The sequence below is a fragment of the Chrysoperla carnea genome, chromosome 4 (genome assembly GCF_905475395.1).
Source record: "Chrysoperla carnea chromosome 4, inChrCarn1.1, whole genome shotgun sequence".
Classification (NCBI taxonomy): Eukaryota; Metazoa; Arthropoda; class Insecta; order Neuroptera; family Chrysopidae; genus Chrysoperla; species Chrysoperla carnea.
The window spans coordinates 74,719,359-74,744,375 of NC_058340.1; the positions used below are offsets into that span (position 1 = coordinate 74,719,359).

The window sequence follows — 25,017 nt, forward strand, 5'->3', positions numbered from 1 at the left end:
AGCAGAACACAACATTTAAAAATTATTTAGTACTTTTAAGAACATTCTTCAATCATAATTTATAATTTTTTAATTTAGGACTGAAAAATGAAATAATTTCCACAAAATTTCTATTTCGTAGATTTTAATAAAAAAGCGCTGCTTTAAAGCTTTTCACCATTTGTTAAGTAGAAAAAAACTTTAGAGTATAATTATCTTCAATGGTTTTCAAAAAATTATTCAACTTTTGTGATCAATTTACCACGAAATTTGTATAGAAAAATTTAAAGTTTTGATTGATTCAAAAATATCAAATGATATTTTAAAAGGAAAGCGGAAATAAATTTTTGTGTGGATTGAAAAATTTACATACTGGAAACATTTGTGGTTACAGTTATTGAGAATAATTTTTTTAGAGTTATCATTTATCTATACGTCAATAGAACCGCAACCATATTTTTATCATAACGAATATAAATTTAGTAACATTCTACAGTCAGTCTTTTCAATCAAAATTTTTCAACATGAGTCATAATGCAACAATATATACAAGGTGTCCGATAATTGACTGTAGAACTTTTGACTTTCTAAGTAAGCTTATAAAGACGAACGAAAAGTTCTTTACCGAATTTCGATCTGAAGCCTAATTTCCGAGATAATTAACCAAATCAATTAATAAAATCCAATAACAGAGCGCTTAGTAATATAAAGAAGTCTTTATCATTGCATTTAATCAGTGGCGGATTTAGAGATTTGCCGCCCGTAGGCTATTCAATTTTTGCCGCCTCTAAATTTTCAATTTTGATATCTTAGTTCACAATCATATCAATTATCTATCAATAAAATTGCAACTTTATGATTTGTGCTCCATTATCCTCATTACATCAACTTTTCCCCTATGGTTAGTATCATCGAGAACTATGGTACCGTGTTAGATCCTTGATTATTTTTACAGCAAAGAATTATCAAAAAACAATATTTTATGCAAAAAATATTTCAAACATGTACCAATTTTAAAGTAAGTTAAGGTATGTGTTAAAACTATACAATACTTATGTAATAGGAATAAAGCTTGCACAAAAAATCTAGATTTGGCGAACGTTGATAAATATTTTTATTATTACACTTACAGTTACAAAACAACACAATAAATATATCCTTTCTTAATTATTTGTTAGTATTATAATTCAAGTCAAATTATAAAAGCATTACAATACTATTTTGCGACACTTTGAATTCGCAAAATCATTTATTATATCGTCGTACGAAATCTTGTTTATTAGCTCTGACTCTATGCACAAGAGAGCTAAAGCGTTTAGCTTTTCTTGACTTAAAGTCGATCGGAGGTAGTTCTTTACTCTCTTCAAGCAAGAGAAGCTTCTTTCACCTGAACAATTTGTCGCTGGTGTACAAAGAGCCATACGAAGTACTATATCCAACTTTGGATAAATGCTTCCTAGATTCTGATCTCGCAGGAATAAAGACAGACTTTTTAATGATCCAGAAATTGGTTTTATTTAAATTCTTTCAGATGAAAGGTAGCTTTGAAAGTGTACGCATTCCTGAACTAAGTCTGTTTCTAAATCATTAGGATACATTTTTTCTAAAAATCTGGCTTTTTCCGTCAGAACTGATGGTAACAACTCACTTATTTTGGTAAGAAATGAAAATTTCTCGTTAAATCCGTGATAAGCCTCTTGTCGTTTTGCTAACTCGGATATGAGTCTGTCTATGACAACGAGAAATGTGTTAACCCTGAAGTAATCACTCGCAGCTATTCCAATATCTTCATCGGGTGTTTCATCGAATCTTTGTTTTCTTTTTGGTTGTCTTATTATTTAGCACTGTATATAGGACTATATTTCGGTTTTTGTTGAATATTTTAATTCCTCTATAATTTTTGAAATTCGTATTTTGTGTGTGTATTATAATTTTTTCTAAATTTTGTCAATCGAAATAAAAAATTTATGAACTAAATTTGCCGTCCCTTAAAATTTGCCGCCCTAGGCTCCAGCCTACTCAGCCTGCTGGTAAATCCGCCACTGCATTTAATTATCAAACGATCCATCTCACTTTTTTATTTTTTATTAAACTCCACTCAGTCACGATAAAGACATCATTTCATTTCTAAGTGCTTTGTCAGTGGATAAATTTATTAATTGATGTAGTTAAATATCTGAAAATTAAGCCTTAGATCGAAATATGATAGATAGTTTCCGTTCGTCTTTAAAAGCTTACTAGCTGTTGGACATTATGGTTGTATGGAAATAGATGAGAAGTATGTATCTATTAAATTTTAGGAAATTGGATAAACCCCCGATTGAACTGATTTTCATGTAACTTACAGTTATTTAATGTACACATTATGCCCTTTTATTTGGTACCAGACTTGGGTATATTTGAAAATATTTGATCATTAATACCCACTTTCACCTCTCCTTATACCCCCTTGCATCGGGATAACAGTTAGATCCTTAAGCAATACTAGAATGGACAGAACATTTTAATATATATAGATTTAGGAAGTTTTGCAGCCAATTTTAAAACACCCTGTATATCAAATCATTCAGATTGCTCAAGAATCTACAAATATAGCACCGAGTAGCTCACTTGCATCGTCAAACTATGAAATGACAAATACTCCTATAACCCAGCATATTATAAAAAATTGTGCTCAATTTCGATTTTATTGATTAAGTTATTTTAATCGATATAAATGATTAAAACAGATCATCGATGAAGTATATACGAATGTCATCTTAAAATAAAACGTTTAATAAAAGCGCGTAGAAAAAGTTTACTCACGACAAATAACGATTTTTTTTTAACATGTATACTCATATTCGTTTTTACTTCGAGACACTAATTATAATTAAATTACTTTTTATTTTTTCTAGTGTTCCGTACCAATTGAAAGGATTGCTTCGAACAATAATAATTTTAATCTACGTTTACTTCGAAATATAATGATTTTTTTCATTTTTTCAATCCGTCCACCATTTATGTGAAAATAATGGCGTAAAGATTGATACCTTTACGATTTAAATACAGGGCTTGAAATCTGATCTACGAAGACTCTTAAAAATCTATCTAAATGCGAATCAAAATTAACGGAATAAACTAGAATACTTGCTCGAAGAAATTCTAATCGATTTTTGGCCCGTTTTCAATACCCATTATTAAACTACGGTCTTATTCAGTATTGGTGTAAACGCTTTGTTTGTTGTCACACTACTCGTCACTTTATTATTCTTAACCTATTTTACCATTTTGATAAATATTGCCAGTATGCCATTAGTGTAGCATCAGTAACATTACAGTATTAAATAGTACTATTCGCCAGAAGTATTGTGGATATCACCAGTGAATATGGCCCTGACATCTATGCTTACATTGACTCATGCCGTTACATTTAAAGGTAAAATCATCTATGTTTAAAATTTTATAGCAAATCAAAGTACTTCCATAGTGATATCGATAAATTAGCCTTTCTCACCACTTAACTGACGGTTTTTTTTGTATCTGTTTGTATATGTCGTGCACAATAACACGTATGTATGTTTGAAAATTTTTTCGCGAAATTGGCTCTGTATCAGAGATTTTGCTATACTCAAATCTCATCATAATGAATGTAAATATTGTGTACAGATAGTAACAACTAACGGAATTACACATCAAGTAACTTAAACTAAACGATTTAATGTTTTATTTATTTATATAGAAAATTTTTATTTAATTTAATTATTTAATAAATAAAATTTGTTTTTTATTTTATTATATAAATTATTTAAAATTTTTTGTTTTATTTATATAGAATTTTGATTGAAACTTCTTTTTTTAATAAAAAATTTATTAAAATTACAAAATATATATTTATAGCGAAGTATTACTACTAGGTTATTGATTATGTTTTAAAAAACAGGGCCATAAGTTCACGGGTTTTTATTGCAGCAAAAAAACCGCGGAGTGCTATTAAATTAGGGTGGAATTGAAAATAGAGATGAAAAGGTACACCTTTTGGTTTTTCCCAAGTATCTCATAAGCTAAGCTAAATTTCGATAAATATATAAAAACTTTTTTTAGAGAATCAAATTTTAAATCGGATTAGTATTTTTCAAATATTAAACAAAAATTTTTCATGTCTAAACATTTGAAACAAACAGAAAAAAAAGACATGTTTATGCATGAATACAAACAAATAAAAAATTTATTTTGATAAAAATAAAAATTAAACAAATAATTTATTAAAAAAAAATTATTATTTAATAATCACAAAAATAATTATTAACACATAATTTATAAATACAACAAATAGTACGTAAATATTAAAATTTTTTTTTTGTCTAAATTTAATTTTAATAAAAATATAATTAAAAAAATTTATAAATGATAAAAATATTAAATTAACATAAGTACATTATTAATAAAAACAATTCAATAATAAAGGTCAATGGCATTTGACGTCAGCAATAAGCCTCAAACACGTCAATTTTTAGTAATACATATTTATGTTTAGAAACATTCTTAAAAAACACTATGATAAAATTATTTATAAAATAAAGAGTTTTCGATTTAAAATGATAGAACTTTAAACTTTTTTATTTGAAGAGCATTTTGTGAAAATTTGTGATATACACGTTTAAAGTTCTATCAAAACTAAGTGGCACCGAGCAAGAGAGAGTGTATGATGTATATGTATGTGCACTCGTATCTATACTCTCTCTTGTTCAGTGCCACTTAGTTTTGATAGAACTCTATCTTTTTTAAGTTCACATATGCTTGAAACTTATAAATGCTTCATCGAAAAATATTGGGTGTGTATGCGCACATCTTACGCAGACATTAAACTTGACCCAAGTTTTCAAGCTTAAAAAAAAGTCTCTCTACTTCATAACTGGTAATCGATAGATGAACACCTAAAAATTAGAAAGTTTTTATTGATTAAAAAAATAACATTTTTTGTTCGAAACATTTTTCCGTAAACCGTACAAGTTTAGAAAAAACGGACTGAAAAGTTTTACCCAAAATTGTTTTTTCGTATCAAAGTTAGTACTTCATATAACTGTTTTTGCAAATCCAAGGCACTCGTCGAAAAAAAATTTCCAATAAATCCAATAAAAGTGGTTTGTTTTTCTATAAAGACCATTTTTGTTTAAATTGAATAAACAAAAGCAAAAAAAGGTAGATTTTGAATGTTCTGTCATTTTAAATGAAAAACCCTTTACATATTATATTATTATATATATGTAATAATGTTCTCGTTAACCAAACTTAAAATTACCTCCACCATCATAAAACGCGACCACCCAATCCCCTCCTCCCTCCCCAACCCCCTCCCTCTCAATCCCCTATAACTCTTCACCTTTAGCCCGCTTCGTGTCAAAAATCTTTTTTATATTTACATAATTTATTAACTTACTCATTACGAATTTTTTATTTTAATTATCAATTAAAATGAAAAATAATTGTGAAGTATGTAACAAAACTATACCATTCAAATTCCGAACGAAGTATCAAATTATGTAGAGAGTAATAGAACTTTTTCGTTCAGCATTCTGTGCCGCAAATTTAATCTATCTGTGGATAGAATTTGTTGTGTATAGTAATCATAGATGAACCGATTTGGATTTATTTGTAATTTAATAAGAAGTGTTCGAAGATACGTTTCAAGTGCAAGTTTAGGGTACCGTACTCGAAAAATCTCGGGGGCTTTGGAATATTGTGTTTTTTATTATAAGCATATATGATGCGGGCGGCTGAATGATTTGAAATCCATTTTTTCGTGACCTTACTAACCTCTTGTATGATTTACCGCTTAAGTTTGGTAATGTAAACGAAGTATTCGAACCTTTCTTAATATTTTTCTCTTCAATTTCATCAATTTTTTCAGAAATTAGTTCTCGAATAAGATAGATAGAAAAACATTTAAAATATTTTAAAAATTATAGCTCGTTCATATTTTCTTGTAACAAATTAATTTATTTAATTTTCGATATAAAATAAATAATTGATGTTATTGATAAACAATTAGAAAATCGAAAAAATTAAATTTTATAAATATTTATAATAAAATCAGCTCTAATTTGTTTTGGTGCTACTTTCATAAAAAATTCACAAAAATAAAAAATTAAATTTTAACATTTTTGTAAAAAAAAAAAAATTATTCCCAACCCAATATAAAATTAGTGTCATTCAGTATAAACATTATTTTTGTGTGTTATAAATATATAGAAATACACTCTGGGTAAAAACACTTTAATTTCCTTTTTGAAAAAGGATAAAAGGTAATTCGATATGCATGGCATCATGATATATAAATAAGTAGAGTAGAGTATAACCAACCATTAGGATGTTAAAAAATAAAAAAAAATTTAACAAAAAGAAAACCGACTTCAAAAGAAAAACTTTTCCAAAACAAATTAAAATGCACTAAAAAGTAAAAAAATAACGATAATATAATGTAGTTAAAATCATTGTTATTTTTGGAGTCGGTGACAGCCAAGAAAACAACTCTGACAGAACAGTTTGCTACATTAGCGCTTGGCTGACACCGACTCCAAAAATAACAATAATTTTAACTACATTATATTATCGTTATTTTTTTACTTTTTAGTGCATTTTAATTTGTTTTGGAAAAGTTTTTCTTTTGAAGTCGGTTTTCTTTTTATTAAAAGTTTTTTTTTATTTTGTAATTTTTAGTGAACCTGAAGGGCACTAACTAATTTATCACTAAAAAAAGAATCATCGAAATCGGTTGGCGTGGTTTTGAGTTATTCGTCCTCTTGTCGTGCATACTTAATGCAAATTTAAGACTTTTATGATTTTCTCATAGATGCCGTTATCAGAACTCGATCAAAATGAAATGAGACCACACGGGAAGCACTAGCTTTCAAATCGATAAAAAATCATCAAAATCGGTTCACCCAGTCAAAAGTTCTGAGGTAACAAACATAAAAAAAAAATAAATAAATAAATATAGTCGAATTGATAACCTCCTCCTTTTTTGTTTGAAGTCGGTTATAAAAGGTTTATTTTATGATTTTTTATTACAATGAAATTTAGGTTTTTATTTACACAGTTTTTCTGTTCAGCAAATAAAAACTATATCCGTCAATATTTACAGAATGAGTAGTTATTCTCAAATAAAATGTCTTCTTTTTATTCAATTAAATAATTTTTCAATTGTCTTTGATTTATTCAAAAAGTAAAAAGAAGTACTATTCATACGAAAACATGATAGCAAGTAAATATTTTCTTGTTTCAAGAAAAATTGTAAGCAGGCAAATACTTATTTTCTTGAATTCACTTTGTCCGGACATTTAGGCAATGTGTCGATACAAATCTGAATTTTTAGATATGTTTGACATAATATATGGTATTAATTACTTATATTTTGTATGGTATTACCATGGATATAAACTATAATTACTACATACGTGGGTATTACACCTGTAGTAAACAGTACATTGAACTGTCACCAAATGACAGCTCACATATTAATACGTCATCAACAGGGAGCGCCGAACGACTGATATTTAAATAATTCATTAACAAAATTTTAAATTTCTGTTAAAAAGAATTTAATCTGCACTGCCCAATCCACCTTAAACTGGATTTTTAATAAAAAATCGCAGCTTTTTTTCAGGAATTCGTACTATTAAACGCAAATGTAATCAAACGCCATGCGTACTTCATCCTTACCTAATTTTGAATCAGACAAGAACTTTCTAAAATACAACCATCTTAAAATCAGCATTTCGTGACGTTTCATTTTTGCACAAACCCTAGATTTGTGACAATGCCAGTACAGGCGTTATTAAACATTTGTGTCAGGTAATAAATCATTTTCTTTAAGCCGTACCTCCTTAAGATAAATAAATAATATGAAAATGAATGAAAACTCTTGTATATTTCCATAAACACAAATTCAAGAAAACAGACGTCCATATGAGTAATTCAATATTTAAATAACGAGGAGTCAGTCACATATTTTCACATATAAATATCCATCAACATATGTTTTTTCTAAGTTCTTAGAATCATGTTAAAAAACGTTGTTGTTATATGCAAGCATACAAACGGACTGAATCACAGACCATATCGAAAACTATTCGTAAAAGTTTTCGATAAACATTAAATTACTACATATAAGTATATATTTCTCATCATTTATACGATGTAACTGTTGATATAGTTTCTCCTTACGTTATTAAGTTTCCGTTCTTGGAAACTCTTTGCTTACTTCACTATGTAATCGAGAAAAAGTATGTTTTCGAATCATTTGTCTACAGAGTGTTTCGTAAAAACTGAACAATAATTCAGTCTGATGAAAATTATATAGCAAACTTTCCGGTAGATATTTTCCGGTATTATTTTTTAAGAAAATAAAGATGCATTTTTAAGTTGTAATGAAATTAATTATTTTTACTACAGGAGATATGCAAGGATTGGATAAGACTAGGTATTTCAATAAAACTTTATAAATACATTTTTGGATTAACAAAGTTTCCAAAAATCGCAAAAAATTCCTAGGTCAACGGGCTCTTTATGATTATTTTATCGTTTAAAGTTGATTGAAAAAATGATGAATCGTATAGGTTGTCCTTTTCAATTGGATATTTCTATATCAAAAAATCTAGAGAGTGTGATAAAAAACTATCTAAAATATTTAGACAATCTTGTAGTTTATAATAACAAAAAAAAATAACAAAATTTTATCTTAATTATGAGTTCATCATTTGAAGAACGACTGTAGTTAGAGTATTGATGATTGAAGAGTGATATCTACATTCTCAAATTTATAAGCCTCACTTGCACACAATATATAATATATTTTTGTAGATGCGTGGTATTGTAAAGACAAAAATAACTCATTACTTAACTAAAAAGCATATATTTGGTTTATATGTATGTACCGTGCAATAGATCAAAAGTTTTTTTACAATGCAGTACGTTTACAATCACCTTAAGAAAATAGTACTTGGATCACTATTGCTTTACCATCGTCATTATAGTGTAACCAATTTACAATTTGACTTAACTAAAAACAATAACATGAGGAGAATAAAGTAAAACGAGAATCATCATCAGAGTATAGAATCGTATTCGTTTTGTCATAGCAGCTCCCCTCTGCACCGCTCGCTTCTTCGTTCAGTAATAAGTTGTATGTTGTTAGTTCGTATTCGTACCAATTGGATATGTGCCAAGTAATGTCATCATGATATAGGACGTCAGGTCATGATCCTCTCATACTAACTCAACATCACTACTACATACATAGTACATGCTACTCTAGTTCGACGTCGATGTTGTAATCATTTCATTCAGTAGTTCTCAACAATTTACAAAGATAACGAACTATACAGAATGTATTTTACCAATTTTGTTTATACACTTACAAAATACTTGTGATAGGAATGCATTTATATTAGAACCTGAATAACCTAATAAATGTCCTGAATTTTCCAAGTCAGGAGATAAATCAAAAACTTGGAAGAATGTAAAATGATCTAATTATATCAATACGACATTTTCGATATTTGTATACCCAGTTTTTCAATATTTTCCTAAAAAAACTTCGTTTTTACCGAACTCTGGAGGATTTATGTTGTTTTTGGTAGTATGAAACTACACGATTTCTAAAGTCTCTTAATCAAATCTGGAGAGGTGGCAGACCTTATTCGAAAAATGCAGATATTCTGTATTTGCATCATATTCTGATAAAAAATATTCACTTAGATTTCACAACTTCAAATTCGGAGATAAAACTGAAACCCAGAATATAAGATATCGATGAAGAATAATTTTAGAATTAAATCCCAAAGACCCAGAATATATTTTGGCCTTGAACAAAAACCAGTCTATACAAATAAAATGCTTTGTCCTGAACTATTGAATGACTGACTGGCGGATCAACGCAAATAAAATTGTGAGCAAAAGGTAGGATAAGTGAGACCAAAGAAAGTGAGGGCTATAACATGGTAGTCTTTGTTTTTAAAAATTAAATTGCTCAACAAAGCAGGCGGATATCTGCTAGATTATAATATTATTTTCCTTGATTACCTCACAAGGATCATTGTTTTCCACCTCCTATATCTAAAACTTCCTCGGAAGCAGAAAACTGAAGGCTAGGAATAACATATAAGAGCTATTTCGATATAAGCTTTTTCGTTACTTTCCAAAATATTTTCTATGAACAATTCTAAGAGATACAACATGTATACAAAGTGTGATAATTTCATTTTATCTTATTCTAAATTCTCTTAAAACACCCCAGGCTTTATTCGGGTGATAAACTTCGAAAAGGTTAAATATTGACGAAAGCTTATTTCTAATAGATATAGTTTTTATAGTCCACGATTCCTTTGGGAATTTCAAAAGGAATCACGAGTATTGAGAATACGTTTATCAAGGTTAAATAAAAAAGAAAAAAATTCTTGTTTTTCTGGAATAGATTAAAACCTAGCTAAAGCACATTTTGGCTCGGGACCATATTCCAAAAGTACTTTGTTATGTAAAAGAAGATAAAAGGAGATTTATGGACACAGAAAGATTCTTTATTACCTCGTAGTGAGAAATTATGTTCTATTCAACAAATATTATACTAATCCTGGCGAACACCAACCATTAGAAAAGAAAAAAAATTATAATTCCTGAGTTAATTTTCGTATAATACTTTTAAATTTTTGAAATTCCAAATTCATTTTTTAAGCACAATGGTATGGAAAAAGAGATTAAATTTTCTGACATATCGTTGGCATCATAATTAATTTTACTTGTATTAAGTCTTATAATACGCCATAGCACGATTCTAATTTCTTCTGCATCATCTGAAACTATATGAGTCTATTTTCTTATCAATTCTGAATTTTTACAAATTTCGAATATACATATTTCCATTTCCAAAAAATCTTATAAATCATCATAAAAAATGGACTGAGTTAATTGTTGTAATACTCTGTTTAGAAAGCCTTTACAGCCTTTCGGCTGCCGGAAATTTCAAAAGAATTTTCTATAATTTTTTTCATCTTTCGAGAATATTTTACAAGATCACCAATCTTTTATGGTTTTGGAGAAAAAAGACATCAAAGGTTTCCCCTAATTTGCGATCTCACGGGTAAACGATGTTTACGAAAATGTTTTAAAACAAAGGTTGTTTTTTTTTTATTAGGAATATTTCTTTCCATTTGAGCTTATACGGTCTCCACTATCTCGTACGGTCTACCAGATGGGTCATACGTATCCAAGACCTTGACCTATGGTTGCTCATTTACGAACTCAATCTCACTTTTTTACATTCTGAGTACGCTGTAAAAATTTCATATATCTTTTCGTTTTTCAGTTAGCGTACCGACAGAAAGATGGACGGACAAACGGAAATGGCCTAATTAGGTGATTTTATGAACACTTTTACCAAAATTTTGTTCGTGGCATCAATATTTTTAAGCGTTACAAACTTGGAACTAAACTTAGTATACCTTGATATATATATTTCAAATATACAGGATATAATGACTGAGCAGAAAAATGATTTCCAAAAGAGAATATAAATTTTGATAATAAATTAATGTTTTTATTCTCAACCATCGACTATTACTCTTTCTCTCATGATAAATTGGTTTTGTTTGTGTCTATCTTTCTACTGTCTGTATGTAATGTTGTGTTTTTACTTCATCTTTTTTTCACCAACAACATAGATAAAAAAAAAAAAAGTAAAAAAACATAAAAGAAAATAAAAAGAGAAAAACCCCATTTTCTTTTGTATTGAATATTTGTCATTTTATATATTATTTACTTGACCAATTTCCTTGTTATTGATCTTTTGAGAGGAAACTACTTCCACTCACATTTTACTCCTGTAAGTAAATTGAGGGGAATATATATATTATATGTATAATACTTTTTCGTTTATCTATTGTTTCCTTGTTACATTTTTACTTAGAACATAGAATAAGTATTTTCGAGGTTAGGGGTATTTGTGGGACAGTTTTATTCAATTTTGTAAAAGAGTTTTTATTTTTATTTTATTTATTTGAATTTTCTTTTTTTTTAAATTAAGTTGTTTGGGTTGAAAATTGCAAAAGTTCAGAACACAAAGGTTCAGTTTTTCTTTCGATGTGTAAAGCGATTTAGAAAAGTCATGAAGCTAAGGAAATAAATTGATGATTTTTTGTAAGCTTATATAGAAACATGTTTTAGCCAAAAGTTGCCAGAGGCAATAGACATTCACCTGTGTACATGATTTTGACCTCAAATTATAGTTTCAAGATCATTTGACCTATGATCTTGAAAATTTACCTGGGCTTGAAATTTATTAACACAGACGAAAGACCCATATTTTCCTTGAAAAATTTTGTCTAAATTTTTTTCTAAGATAGCGTATTCTCTTTCTTTTAAATGCAATAATAACATATTTTTAAGTTAATTTTATAATGAGGATCAATTTTCTAATTTAAACGTTCTAAATTCTATGTCTTACTTTTTAGGATCTAAACTGACTATTAAAGCAACCCCGAGAACTAGGTCCCATCTGATGTAAGAACATGATGGCCCCTATTAAACTCATGAAGGTTTGCACTTGAACGTACGTATGTCCATTGTCATTTTTTTCGGCATCGTAATAGCACGATCGACATCGTTGAAGTGACGATGAATTGCATTCGGTCGAGTCATTTCTAGTAGGTCGAGTTTGTATTATTTTTTTTCTTATAACTATATTTTATGCTGGGAAGTTATTTGTGTGGACTTCAAGGGTCGCACCAGACCCTACCAACGGCTTGTTGACAACATTCTTAAATGGAAATCGCAATAATCCGTCTCTTTATCGTCTTGTCAAGGACAAAATTACTTCAAAAATAGTTATTTTGAAAATTTATTTGGTAATTTTAATATTATTTCAAAAGACTTTTCTTCATTAAGGAGGCGTTAATTTTAATCCCAACAAGTCAATACAAAAAATAAGAAATTTTTTTGTGAATAGTTCAAATTTTTCTCTCTAAAAAATCACATGTTTCGTTTTTCTTTTTTCATAAACAAATCACAACACAAAAAAAAAAACTAAATATTTTAAAATCCAACACATTTTTCTATTTTTAAAATAGCATTTTCCACATTATACAACCTACAACATCTATTATAATAAAAATTTTACACAATGAAGCGTAAGCGAACGACGCGAAGCAGCCTGAATGTGTGTGTGTGTGTTTATGCTTTGTATAAATAAAAAAATTATTTGTATTTTCTATGATGATGAAAATATTTGCTAATGAATTTCAATTGAGAGTTTCTCAATTCCATTGGGATTAATCTGGTTTAACTGTTGTTTTATTTTTATTTTTTTAAACATACAATGAGTGATTATTTTGAAAATGGAAGTTGCAAATGTTTCAATTGAATACTAATGACAATATTATTTTATTTTCCCAAAGTTCTTTTATTGAATGACCCATATAGACAATTATTGAACAAATTAACAAAAAAAATAATAATAATAATAATTAATAAAAATTTTGTTCTGTTTTAATTTCGAATCGCAACAAACCGTATGAATATGACCTCAATTCAAAATTTGGCGACAGATATATACATAGTCAAAAAAAAGTTTCTTTGGACCGCATATGGCTTGAGGTATAAAAAAAAACCACATTCAATAAGCTGTGATGGCTCCAGAAATTTTTAAGGGTTAAGTTCATTGTAACGACATGTTGATTAAGCCAATGGAAGATGCTTTGACGTTAACAAACTTCAGATTTGAGAGGTCCTCAAAGAAAGGCTGCCTCAAGTAAGTCCATCTCGTCAAGGCAACATCTGGACAGAAAAGATGAGACATGGTTTCCTCCACTTCTTCACTGTACAGGTCACTGCTAGGCTTATTCGTTTACCGTGTCTGGCACCTAGCCAGTGTCCTCTTTCAACAGCTGCAACGACTGAGCTTATATAACGTTCGCCCTTTGAAACAGGATAAGATTCCTGGAACGCCTACAATTGTACTTCGACCATATCTGTCTTACAATACCACAAGTTCGTTCTTCCCTCCATTTAAGATTGGTCCTCCTTAAAGATTTCCTAATTCAAGAGCAGCTTACATTTCACGGAGTGCTTCCGGATGCCTATTAATTCATCGCCGACTTGATAATTACCTGAAATGACTTTTGAAGTTAATATGGTAGGATCTTATAAGTTAATATAGTAGTCTTTAAAAGTATGGCAGTCTTAATATGAAAGGAACTTGTATAATAATTGATACACCGCATAATGCATTCATTTAATTATCTCTTTGCGTTTAAATCAAAAATATATGTCTATCACTAATATTCTCCATAATTGATCATTTAAACACTCATTGAATCACCCCGAATTTAAACAATTAATGTATTCCCCGAACAGTAAACAATAATTTGCTTGAACATAAAGCACAAAATTGAAAATATATCAAAAGTAAATTAACCCATTTAAATAATTACTGGTAGTGAAACAAACATTATTATCTTCAAATAATTTATTTTACAGCATACAAAACAAAGAAGCATAACAGTTTGTACATTTTGATTCTTCGATGAAAATGGTTTTCTGGTGAATTAAGGATAGTCTAGAAATGGTAATAATATTGTATAAAATCATTTGCTTTTGATTATAATATATACGTTCCCTATTAATTAACAAGCTAACTAGCTAACTAACGCCCCCTTCCCGCACTACCCCCTGGGTGAGTAATTTATATAGCGTGGCGCGTTGTTATTATATTATTGAATAGAATATTATATCCTGGCGCGCGTCTATATCATATACACGGTGCTTCATTTTAACTTTTAATTTGATCTTTAACTTTTCGCGATCGTTATTTGTTTATTCGAAGACAAATCAAAAAGTAGCGCGTAGGAAAAAGTTGTTGGATCACAGGAAAATATTAGACTGTGAAATTTAATTAACCTTCAGGTTTTTTTTTTTAAATTTACGAATTTAATAGGGTTTAAACTTTTTCTATCTTCATATCTATTTTCGAAATATGAATTTTTCAACCTATCTACAGTTCAAAAAAAATTTTTTTTTCTAGTCACTCAGAAATTATGAGAATATCTATCTCATCACGCGACTTAAGATTATCGAACGATGTTCGGGATATAGAGTTTTGATAGGCTAATGTCCGATGAACCTCAAATCTACATTTTAAATTTTATAAATTAGAACCTTTAAATGTAACACCGTGTAGTATTGCAGTGATGTTACAAATACCAGTAGCAAGAGTCAATCTACATTGAGTTAGATAGATCAAGTTAACACTGACATGCAGTGTAATCGGTGAAACACCCAACTATATAAACTATTGACTGCAATAATACTGAATACTGAATACTGAATACTGAATAGATATCAGATGTTTAAATAAAATGATTAATGGTTATTGTACGTATAATTGATTGGTTTGATTTTTCAAAGTGCACCAAATTCATATACATCAAATATACTTCAATTATAAAAAATATACCGCATGTTTTTACATTAAAGATATAGTTCGAACGCCAAGGCAAGTTTAGCCTTGTGGTTGAAATTATTATTACCTTATTTCCAAGTTTGATCCCAACTTCATAAGCAAAAAAATCATCCTTTTAACCAAAAATGCTCTGGCACTCCGTGCATCCTTAAATCTTTGTTGGCGTGACTGATCCATTGAATTTTTAATGTATTTTCTATTATCATGCACTTTTTCCGTGAATAAGACCTTTACAAGATGGTTTTGAAGTCAACTCTCGCTGACAATAGGTTAAAAGACATTAAACGGTAAATTCAAACTATATTTGTTTCTTTCTTTTGCTTGTGTTGCTCTTTCTGCAAGCTTTTCCGTTAATAGGACAAAGTAAGCCAATAATAAAAACTAAAGAAGTAAATCCAACACGCCAGGCTTTTCTTCAGATTTGGTGTGTCCTGTATCTTTGACTACGTAACTTGCGTTATTTCCCATTTATAATTATAACAAAAACGATCGTATTTTACATTAAACTTACTGTATATTTTAGATTGCAATTTTATAAATTAAATAATGTCTTGTCATCTTAATGATAAAAACTACTTCGTTATAAAAATTAAATTTGTTCAGGTTTTTTTTATATAAATATTAATAAAAATGTAACCGGAATTAATAAAATGATCAATTACATACAATTTTTATTAAAATTATTAATTATGAGAAAATACTTTAATCTATTTTGTAATTAATCAAAACTGATTATGATGCGATGGATGGATGGATACAGTATGATGGACCATTTTAATCAATTATGGCTAATAGCTTCTTTTTTAGTTAACCATTTTAAAAAAAAATAACTCAAACAAAAGTTGCAGAGTTTGATGAATCACATCATGTTCTGACATCAGATTGGACCTAGTTTGATACTAGGTAAAATTTTCATTGTAATAGATATATTTTATTCAATTGTAAATAAATTTTGGCACAATAAACAAATAGAAATATTTTCGATAGTAAAACAATCAATTCATGAATAGGGTTTTTCAACACGAGTGATACTTTTATTAAATTTGAATAAAGCAAAAATAGCACACCATAACAAATTAAATTTTGCTTTATATATGATAGCTCAGGTAATGAAATTTATGTTTTCCGGTTTTTTTGCAAATCTGAATTTAAATGTCAAAATTTTTCAACTATATGAATTCTATAACTTGATTAAATAAATTCAAAGACACCTAACTCGCATTTGAAACATATATAGAACACTCCATTAATTTACCTTTCAAACGAAACAAAAAAAAAAACAAAATTTTTTCAATACAGAAATTCGAATGAAGTCTCGTTTAAGGATTGTTATCTTCCCAACAAAAATATCCCAGCTTCAAAAAACAAAAACAAAACACAATATACATTGATACGTTCGGTTGTTTATTTTCTGTTCAAATTTGAAAAAATTTATCAATCTTAATGAAAGACCTTTATATTTGAAAATAATTAAAATATTTGCATATAGAAAATATTTACTTCGAATCGACCATGTACCACACAAATTCGATACTCTATAGTTAATAATATAGTTCAATATAAAATAATAGTGTTATTGTTTCCGTTTTAAAGATTGATTTGGTCATTTACCCCATTTCAAAAAATTCTAGCTGAAAAGTTTATAGTTGTAAAACCAATCAAATTGATTTGTGTTTTTACATTCAATTAAATTTTTAATTAGGTACACATGATTTCGCAGATTATTGTGCGATTTTGTATTATTATTGTAGTTAATATAGGTACTGATGAAATTTCTTTTTATTGTACAATGTTTTCAAAATCACACACATTATAGTTTTACTAATTATAGTTTTAGTAATTAATTTCGTTTTAAACTGATTGGAGTCAAATATATGCCGTACAAATATAATATTTTCTTAAAATAGGTTTAGAATCAGGCATGGTATAGAACAGTACATTCAGAACGCTGAAAATTTTCGACATATTTTTCAAGGTGTACTCCTTCTTAAGATAGCCTAGAAAATTTTGACGGGCAACGAACATATCGTTCTTTCGAGTTTATGATAAAGAGGTTTTAGTATTTTTTATTCAATTACCATTTTATTTGAATATTCGTTCTCAATTTTATAGTTGAGGCGCAACCAAAATTCTACCAGATCTCAAAAATAAAAGCCCTCTAAAGGAGTTGTTGCCTATATAAGAACTAACAACTGGACCAAAATTTCTTCTAGCTCGGGCGAAACGTCAACGATTTAACGTTCAAGTTTGGCATAATGACTGGATCCAAACTTGAATGTCAGGCCTTCGACAAAATCTGAATTACAAATCACGAACTTCTTAACGAATGATTTCAAACATGGCACAATAACTTGATCAAAACTTGGATGTCAGGCTTCCCGCCAGGCTTAGATTATACATAGCGACCTACTTAACTTCTCTGCAAGTTGAACTTCAAGCTGAGATGTAAACTTCATCTCCAATCTTGCTATATTTTTCTTCGCTCTATAGACACAATTTTAAAAATAGCTTCGCAGGTTTATATTGATTGTGAAATAACCGCCCAATATTACATCTGACCCCAGATATATGAATTGAATAAATTATTCATAATTAAAGGTTTTACCAAAATCAAGAATTGTCTATATATTATAAGATTTATTTAGGTTTGTCATCTTAGTATACGCATCCCTTAAATATCTTAATTTTATTCTATGCCCTTGTTGATGACGTACGCATACATATTATATTATATTATACATTTGATCAATATTTAAATAATAATCTTCTCTCATTTTATTTTGTTGTATAATAAAACCTTATTTACACGCATAAACCTTATAATATATAAAATTGAACCTTAGAACAAACTAACAACGTATACTTATAAATATATTCCTAAAAAGGTTTTTCATTTATTCACTATACCTACTAACGAAAAGTACCAATTACTTTAGGTTTGGTAGGGTATTAAGTATATAAATATCAATGACTATTTTATATGTCGTTCAGAACAGATGAAATTTGGGCAATGTATTTCAAAAATTAGAGCCCATAACATTGATTCTGAAATGGTCCTACCGTAGCGATAGTAGCCTGAAAAAACTGATATTCATCAAGAAATTTAAATACTGTCTGACGACCAATCGATACATAAGAGACTTTTTATACTCTGTTATATATAATAATAATAATAATAATGGCGTTGAACCTCCGTTTCTCTGACATATACGCCTATAACAAAGGCCACCCACATCATTATTTGTTAATCTTTATTTATTTAATTACAAACATATTTACAATTACATTTTGATGTGGGTGGAGTCGGTTACTTCGTTCTTATCCAAGCGACGACAATGTGATCAATTCTGTACTCCCATTAATTATAAATTGTTCACACTGCCGCTGCCTGGATTCGAACCCGCAACCTAAGGCTAAAAGGACAAACAGACAAAGACAAACGCCTTAGACCGCTCGGCCATTTAGGCTCTAAACTCTGCTATAAATGAAATTCCTATAGAAAAACGTTTAAGACAAGGAGACCCTTTTTCTCCCAAACTATTAAATGCTGTGCTAAAAAGCATCTTTAGAAGCAAACAGGTTACTTTATAGTATCCAAGAGACAGTAAAAGAAGAAATGGTCGCCCAAAAAGAAGATGGGAAGATGAAATACGCCTCACTTTGAAACCTTACTGGACAAAGGTTGTCGTAGACAGAATACAGTGAAGATGGTTGGAGGAGGCCTATGCCAAATCATTAATATTATTATTATATATGAATTATAAATACGTAAACTAATTGTAGCTCCAAGTTTGTAACGCTTAGAAATGTTGATAATATTAACAGAATTTTGGTATAGGTATTCTTAAAATCGGCACGATAACTCACAAAGAAGCAATTTTTAAACCCTGCTCAAGAAGTTTGATTTCGTGAATGAGCAACATAGATCAATTGGGTTTTGGGTTCGTAGGGCCCATCTTGTAAACTGTTAGAGATAGAACAAAAGTTTATTCTATCTAATCTATCTAAAAACTTTTGTTTTAAATATTTTTTTGTAAACATCACTGTTTACCCGTGAGGGCACCAATTAGGACAAAAATTTGGTCTCCAATTTCTCCAAAACTATACAAAAAATAGAGAGTTGAAAATTTGCAGGTAGCTTCAACTAGTGGTCTTGTAAAAGATTCTCAAGAACCAAGAATAATCGCAAATATTTTTCAAAATATTTTTTGTTACTTATTTTGATAGAAACTTCATTTTATCCCAGTTTTCTAATTATGTCATCTAGAAAATTTGTAAAATATATTTTTGCAATATTCTGTACGTTGATTATTATGTTATTTTAGTTAAATAGACCTCGAATGTTGAAAGACCCATTAAAACTGTTTATATTAGTTAATAATAATTATTTATTCTGTTTATAGTCACTCACTCGGGTTGGAGTGGGACAGTGTGTATGTCAGTGCTTTGGTAACAAACATTTTACCTTGATTACAACAAACACATAATATACAATTTTAGGGAAAACAAATATAAGCTAATGTCCTTTAAAAACCTCAAAATCAATATTTGCTTTCCAAATTATACATGAAATGTTCATTTATTTAAATGAACCCTTCAAAATCTGCGAAAATCTTAAACTGCAAAACAGCGTGGATGAAATGACTATCTGGATGGTCTGGTCAATATCTTGTTAAGAAGATACGCTAGTGGAGTTTATTTTTCTCTATTCATGACTCTTGGCTAAGACTATTCAACACAGGCATGTTCTGTACTTTTGACAATTTCACAGTAAGGAAATGATTGCACTTACAATGTAGTAATCTACATAGAGCTGGAATTTTTGGAATTATTTTTGGGGAGAAAGATACCAGATTAAAACTATATTTGACAACCTTTATTTAACGAATTTAGTGTAAAGAGTTTAACATCTTTGCTTAGCTCATTGGTCTTGGTCTTGCATGTGTGTAAGAGGAAGCTCAAAGTGCAACACCAAGTATGCTAGACAGAAGCAGGTAATTACAAAATGACTCAAGTGTAAAACACAGAGCAAAGTTCAAGTCTAAGTGTGTAAGACAAAGACAGTCAAATTAGCCTTAATTTGATCTTGATGCTCATCAATATTAGGGATCGAAACTTTGAATCAATTTACCATGAGAAAAGTCCTGCCGACAGCCCAGAGCATTCTGCGTTGCCTATTGCCGACATACACTACAGTCACTTCATCTAAACAGGACCAGGCCGCGAATACTCAGCTGGGCCACTTTTCAGAATATTCGCTTAGTGTAAACAAGGCATATTGCTTTCAATAATGAGCCTATTACCTATTCTGAGTATATACCCTAGCAGATTACATTTACGATATCCAATCAGTGGAAATAGGTTTCTAGAATGTTAGAATTTCCATACCTCGCCTATCAAATAACATAAGCCATCGAGTTTTGGATGAGACACCATATTTCGCAAACTGTGTTTCAATATCCGTTAAAATTTGTGTTATAACAACGATATTTCATTTACAAAAGACTTAGGTCTGATAAATCTCGCCTAGTAACCAAATAATTAGAATAATGGCAGCCAAAACAATTCCCCAACATAGATACAATTTATAATATAAATAGTGATTTTTTTCCGATATATACAAACTGATAATTATCCTCATTATCATTATCGTTATAATGATCATCAATATATTATTGATAATAATAAATTTTAACATTATCCTATTTTATTTATTTTTTATTTTATACATATTTATTATTTTTTTAATGTTACTAAACTAAATACTACATGCTAGCAGTTAGCAGTTAGCACATACTACATATATATAGTATTTATTACAATATAATGATAAATGATGTTAATTATCTGATAATATCATCATCACTATGACTAAAATGTATCTGGCTGGTTGGTTGGCTGACTATAGTATTGGTCTGTTTTGTTCACGGTCCTAAATACAAACTAGAAGCTTTATACAAACAACACGAAAATAGAATTTTCATGGAAATGCATTTATCGGGCGCGGTTCTTCTCGAATGAGAAGAAAAATCGAAATAATACCAAAATTAATCACATGCACCATATACAGCCGTGAATTTTTCTAGCTATTAAAGGTTTTGCAATTTTTTCTCCTAAATTAGTAAAATGCAAAAATTATTTCTCCCATTTCTGGAGGCAAAAAATAAAATAAATGCGTATTAAAAGAGAAAAAAAAGTTATCTAAGTTTCAGGTAAAGCTTTAGGTAGTCTCATTTGAAAGTCTCGGTTTTAGTCTTCAATAACACGGACGGATATTTATCTCTAAATTCGATTCTAATCTTCTTAATTGGCACATGAGTATCGCTCTTTTTGAAAGGCCTAACGAATTGCACGGTACACCCAAATGAAAAACCATCCTCAAAAGAACTGACTGGCTTTATCTAAGAAGTAAAGGACTCCAAAAGGCCTCCAGAGCAAGGACTGACGTTTTCAGGAGAAATGGGGAACGATGGTCTACTTAACCCTGTAGAGCCTTCTCCATGAGAAGAATGGCTAGCTTAATAAACCTACATATTGAAGATCTTGAGGCATTTAAATCTGCCTGCATAAAATTTCTTCGACTACTCTTGAACAACTCCAAATGATTCAGATTTAAACAACTCCTTCGTCAGATTTTTTTCAAAACGAATTATTTCTTTCACACGTATGACTTAGACACGTATGAGATAGATTTTTACGTGCGCTCAACCTCAAATATAAAATTTTACATTTTTTATGTTAATCAAGGTCGTTAAAGTAATAGCATATAATACTTTTGATAGCAAAATTTTGCACACTTTAATTACGATTTATTTGTATACTTCCGTGAGAAACACTGATATCATAATCACTATTTTCGCCTACACATTTACAAAATAAATCGTAACTGTTTTATTAATACATAACTAACTTTCAAACAAGGTTAGACTTTCCACTAGCACAATAGTTGCAGTGAAATGGAGCTCCCTGAAAAACTAAGGCCCAAAAATATAATTTTAAGTTTTTAGGCAATAGAAAAATTTGTATGTGTTTCGAAAACAATACTGAAACAATCTAGTTCTATCTAGAAATCCACGACACGACATTTTTGTCACAACTAAACAAAATTCATTAAAAAATTAACAATTTTCTTCGAATCGATTATGTCATATGTCTTTTAAATCAAGCAATACTTCTTTGAAGGATCCTACATATTATAATACATACACTGATTTGACTTTCAGTCAAACTGAAAAACATTTTTTGAATCTCAGATTAAGAACCATTATTTCAGATCTTAAGCACTTAAGTATGTTCCCAGAAAATCACTTTTTCTTATTATTGTCCTTAAATCGTGTGTATGCATTATCATTAATGCCCATTTTAAGCAGGTAAATTTTTCCATACCTTTACGGTGTATTGAAGTGTTTTAAAAGGTATGCTTTATTATGTAGCAAGGTTATTTTTCTAAAGATTAATTTGGAAAGTTAATATTCATTAGTTAAAGAATTTATTTGAAACGTTAGTCTCAAATATTTCATAGACTCATTTTTTTGGAAACATCCTTAAAGCAGTTTTTAACACACAAAAAAAACGTTATTGTGAAGATAAAACTGTTCGTCTATTCGGATAACTATGCGTTATTTTTATCAATATGAAATTTATTTGATGTGCCAAAAATTTTTGGTATACTGTTGTATAATCTTTTCAATTTTTTATCAGAAATTTTTACAATGTAAATGACCCCATAAATATACAGTTAATTTTTTTGTATTGTGAAAAATTTATACCTAGTGTTTTATCAAAATTAACCATCAGAAAATTAACCTTATTACATAATAAAATATACCTTTTAAAATTTAACACCGTAAGATAAAATAAAAATAAATATTATGGAAAAAAAAATAAAGTTTTTGTACTGATTATTAAATCGATAATTTAGGTTTTCATTTCTACAAATGAATTGCTTCAATTCACTAGCATTAAATAATCCACAAAATATATTAAAACTTGTTTATATTCACAAATAATTCTAGTATATTTTAGTTAAATTGTGTAAGCTGCAGAGATCTTTAAACTTTGGCATAAACATCAATGATCAAGCATCGAGTTTTTGTCATAAAGATCGATGGTGTATAAGGGTACTAAAAAGACATAAACAGGTAGAAGGAATATGATCGAAAATCAGCTGATAATGTCAGTTTGGCTTCCCGCAAAAATATAAAATCTTAGTTAACAGGCCATTTTGGAACATGTGAATGAAATGTGGAATATTGAAATAAGTTAAAATTAATTAATGTTAATTTTTACTAATAATTTAAAAAGTATATTTTGATTATCAAAAAGTATAAAAGATTGTGATGTAAAAGATGTTATAATGAAACTTTATTATTGTGAAATCGTTGGTGACATAAAACGATTGCCATTAACAGTGCTGCGATTTATAAAAAATGAAAATTTCAAGGAAAATTTTCAAAGTTGTTTTAAAGAATATTAAACAAATCAAATTATTAATGAGCTGAATGAATTGTCATTAAACTGACACTTAAATAAAATTAATTTATTGACACTTATTCAAAGAAGATGACATAACCTCTTAAAATTGTATTCATTACATTTTTTTCAAAATATTATTACAATACTTTGAATAATAATTTTAAAGCAAACATCTTAATTATTTGCAAATAATTCTATAGCTTTACCTACGTTTCTTGGGCGCATTGTTGACAAAATATATAAAACTAGGTCAGATCTTTTATACGCAGGGCTCCCTTAAATAATTTACAACATTTTTTTAAAGTCCGCAACCGATTTATTAAAACAGTTCTATTTATTATCATACTTTTAATTCATAAAATGAAAAATTGACATTTGATATTGAAGTCTACTTCGGCTTCGAAATGACAATTTCATATCGAATAACGAAATGACAACCTTGAAATTTGAATTTAATTTAAATATTGTTGAATTTTTAATGTAGATTCGATAATAATTTAACATGTGGATTTATTTTTTGCAAGTTTTTTTTTATAATAATAAAACACGTTTGAACTTGTATGAATTTTGAAATTTTTGAATAACATTCGAAATGGATTGAATTGAAAATTTGTAGCAGATGTTTCATATGGCCAATAATCGTTGATTCAATGAATAACGAATGTATATGGGGGAAAAATGAATAATAATTTGAGTGTTTAGATGAAAATTGTCATAATTTTGTGTGTGAAATCGATAGTCATGGCGCCTGGAAAATCAATCCCCGTGTAGTGTACCAAAAAAATGCGCGATTCACTACACAACACAAATCAGCGAAACAACATGCAATTCGAGTCCGATGGATTTGATTATAGTGCTTTACCTTGTATCATACGTTGCGTGGTCGACAACTTTTGATTATTCGAAGACATTTCTTGAAAATAATTTTTAACACTTTACACTATAAACATCGGATTTAAGTTCCACAATTATACACTCTCACTGTCCACAAGCTATTTTCTACTCAAGATGGAGCAACTAGCGCGGCCCAGGCAGGAGCTGTACGAGTTACGCGCACCTTAATCGCGTCGAAT

The 25,017-nt window shown here is 29.0% G+C and overlaps 1 protein-coding gene across 8 annotated transcripts in view; it reads right to left on the reverse strand.

Moving 5' to 3' along the window:
• Positions 1–24,983, reverse strand: part of LOC123299269 (serine/threonine-protein phosphatase 2B catalytic subunit 3-like) — a 242,977-nt gene extending 217,994 nt beyond the window's left edge. For 6 of the 8 annotated variants that reach the window (XM_044881614.1, XM_044881613.1, XM_044881612.1 and 3 more), the window contains exon 1: positions 24,807–24,983. In XM_044881614.1, coding sequence (XP_044737549.1) covers positions 24,807–24,855 — 49 coding nt within the window. In that variant the 5' untranslated portion in view covers positions 24,856–24,983. The remainder of the gene's footprint in view (positions 1–24,806) is intronic. The other 2 variants (XM_044881616.1, XM_044881611.1) reach the window with 1 other exon arrangement.
• Between the last annotated feature and the right edge of the window lie 34 nt (positions 24,984–25,017).